Source organism: Empidonax traillii, unplaced genomic scaffold (assembly GCF_003031625.1).
Source record: "Empidonax traillii isolate 1590-97213 ecotype Southwest subspecies unplaced genomic scaffold, ASM303162v1 scaffold2254:size37206, whole genome shotgun sequence".
In the NCBI taxonomy this organism is placed as follows: Eukaryota; Metazoa; Chordata; class Aves; order Passeriformes; family Tyrannidae; genus Empidonax; species Empidonax traillii.
Window position 1 is genome coordinate 12,580 of NW_020957447.1, and position 1,692 is coordinate 14,271.

The 1,692-nt window shown below is 58.3% G+C and overlaps 1 protein-coding gene across 1 annotated transcript in view; it reads right to left on the reverse strand.

Annotated features, from left to right (window-relative positions):
* Positions 1–930: 930 nt before the first annotated feature.
* LOC114071747 (polypeptide N-acetylgalactosaminyltransferase 13) overlaps positions 931–1,692 on the reverse strand; it is a 22,651-nt gene continuing 21,889 nt past the window's right edge. Inside the window, exon 6 of the mRNA XM_027909603.1 lies at positions 931–1,161. Coding sequence (XP_027765404.1) covers positions 1,021–1,161 — 141 coding nt within the window. The 3' untranslated portion in view covers positions 931–1,020. The remainder of the gene's footprint in view (positions 1,162–1,692) is intronic.

The following is a 1,692-nucleotide window of genomic DNA, read 5'->3' on the forward strand; positions in this document are numbered from 1 at the left end:
ACTGAGCCACAAAACCATCAGAAAAGAGAAATCAGCCTCTGTCACTGCTCTGGGAGCAGAACTGGGAGCGGATCCAGCTCCGTGCAGGGGATGCAGGGATGAAGCTCTGCCTGTGTCCTGGACAGGGAGTCACTGCTGTGTGAGGGGGCTCTCCAGGCTCTGCTGGTCCCAGAGGGGCAGTTTTAGTCCCTCCATCTGCCTCTGCAGCCCCAGGTCCAGCCCCAGCCAGTTCCATTCCCATGGAGAGGACAGTTCCATTCCCATGGAGAGGACAGTTCCATTCCCAAGGAGAGGACAGTTCCATTCCCAAGGAGAGGACAGTTCCATTCCCATGGAGAGGACAGTTCCATTCCCATGGAGAGGACAGTTCCATTCCCAAGGAGAGGACAGTTCCATTCCCATGGAGAGGACAGTTCCCTCTGTGCTGGTCTGAAGGACCACATGTGTCCCTCCTTCCTCTCCACATTCCCATGTTTTCTGCTGTTGCCTCCTCTGCTGGAATTCCTTCTTTAAGTGCAGCCTTTGCCCAGTTTTCCAAACACCAGATCCTGTTTTTTCCCGGCACAAACCACAAGGCTTTGGCTCTGCCTGGTGCCTTTGCTGCTCAGTTTGGTGCTGTCAGATCCCACTGCTGGGCACGAGAGATCAGCAAACACCCTCCAGGCCTTGCCAAGGGACACCAGCACCGTCACCCCCAGCTCGGGGGGTGGTTCCCAGTGCCCACCAGGGTCACAAGGCCTTTTTATGCTGGGCCACCTCCCTGTGGTGGTGTGGGACACGCAGCAACACCTCACTGGTGCGGGCTGGTGCCTCTGGAACCATCTCTGAGCACTTCTGTGTGACACCAGCGCATGGTTTATCATCCACACGCTCAGAGGAGCTTCTTGGAGCAGCCAAAGGGGCACCCCGAGGCCTGGAACCGCCCCGTGGCTCTGGTGGCGTTTGGAGAGGGCTGGGCTGGGCAGGAGGAGGGCAGGAGGAGGAGGAGGAAGAGGAGGAGGAGGAGATGCCGTGCCCAGCTCAGGCCCCCAGGGTCATGTTGCGCAGCAGCCACTGCTGGGAGCGGCCGTCCCCGCACTCCCTCATGGTGGGCACCAGCCTGTCCTCCTCCGACGGCTCTGCCAGGCACTGGTTGCTGTTCACGTGCCTCAGGGTGAGCTTCTGCAAGAGAGGAGACACAGGGAATCACTGCTGGGAATGCCAGTGGCATCTGGGGGGTTATTTCAGTTCCTCTTCCAGTCACTGCACCGGCCACGGGATCCCTCGTGGAGCTCCAGGGCAGCTCCTCCACTCTGCTCCCACTGCCCTCCCCACGGGCAGCCAGGACACCCTGCCCCTCTGCTGCACCCAGCCAGGGGGAACAGCACAGGAAAGGACAAAGTGAGTGCCAGGAAACACCATCCCAAAGCAACAGCAGCTTGGATAAAGGAGCTTTGCCTCCAGCGACGTGGAAACGTGGAGCGTTGCAGAGCAGAGCTCTGCTGGTGCACAGGTTACTGCTGGGGGGAGTACATGGCATGAAAACTCCTGGGTTTTAACACATTTCTCCTCCTTAAGACACCCATCCCCTTCTGCTCCCACCACGCTGTATTTCTGGGGGATGGCACATTACAAGGAGTCAGAAGTTATTCTGAAGGAATAAATCACCTGTTTGAAAGCACTGGGAGAACAAATTCCTGGAGAGATCCAGGG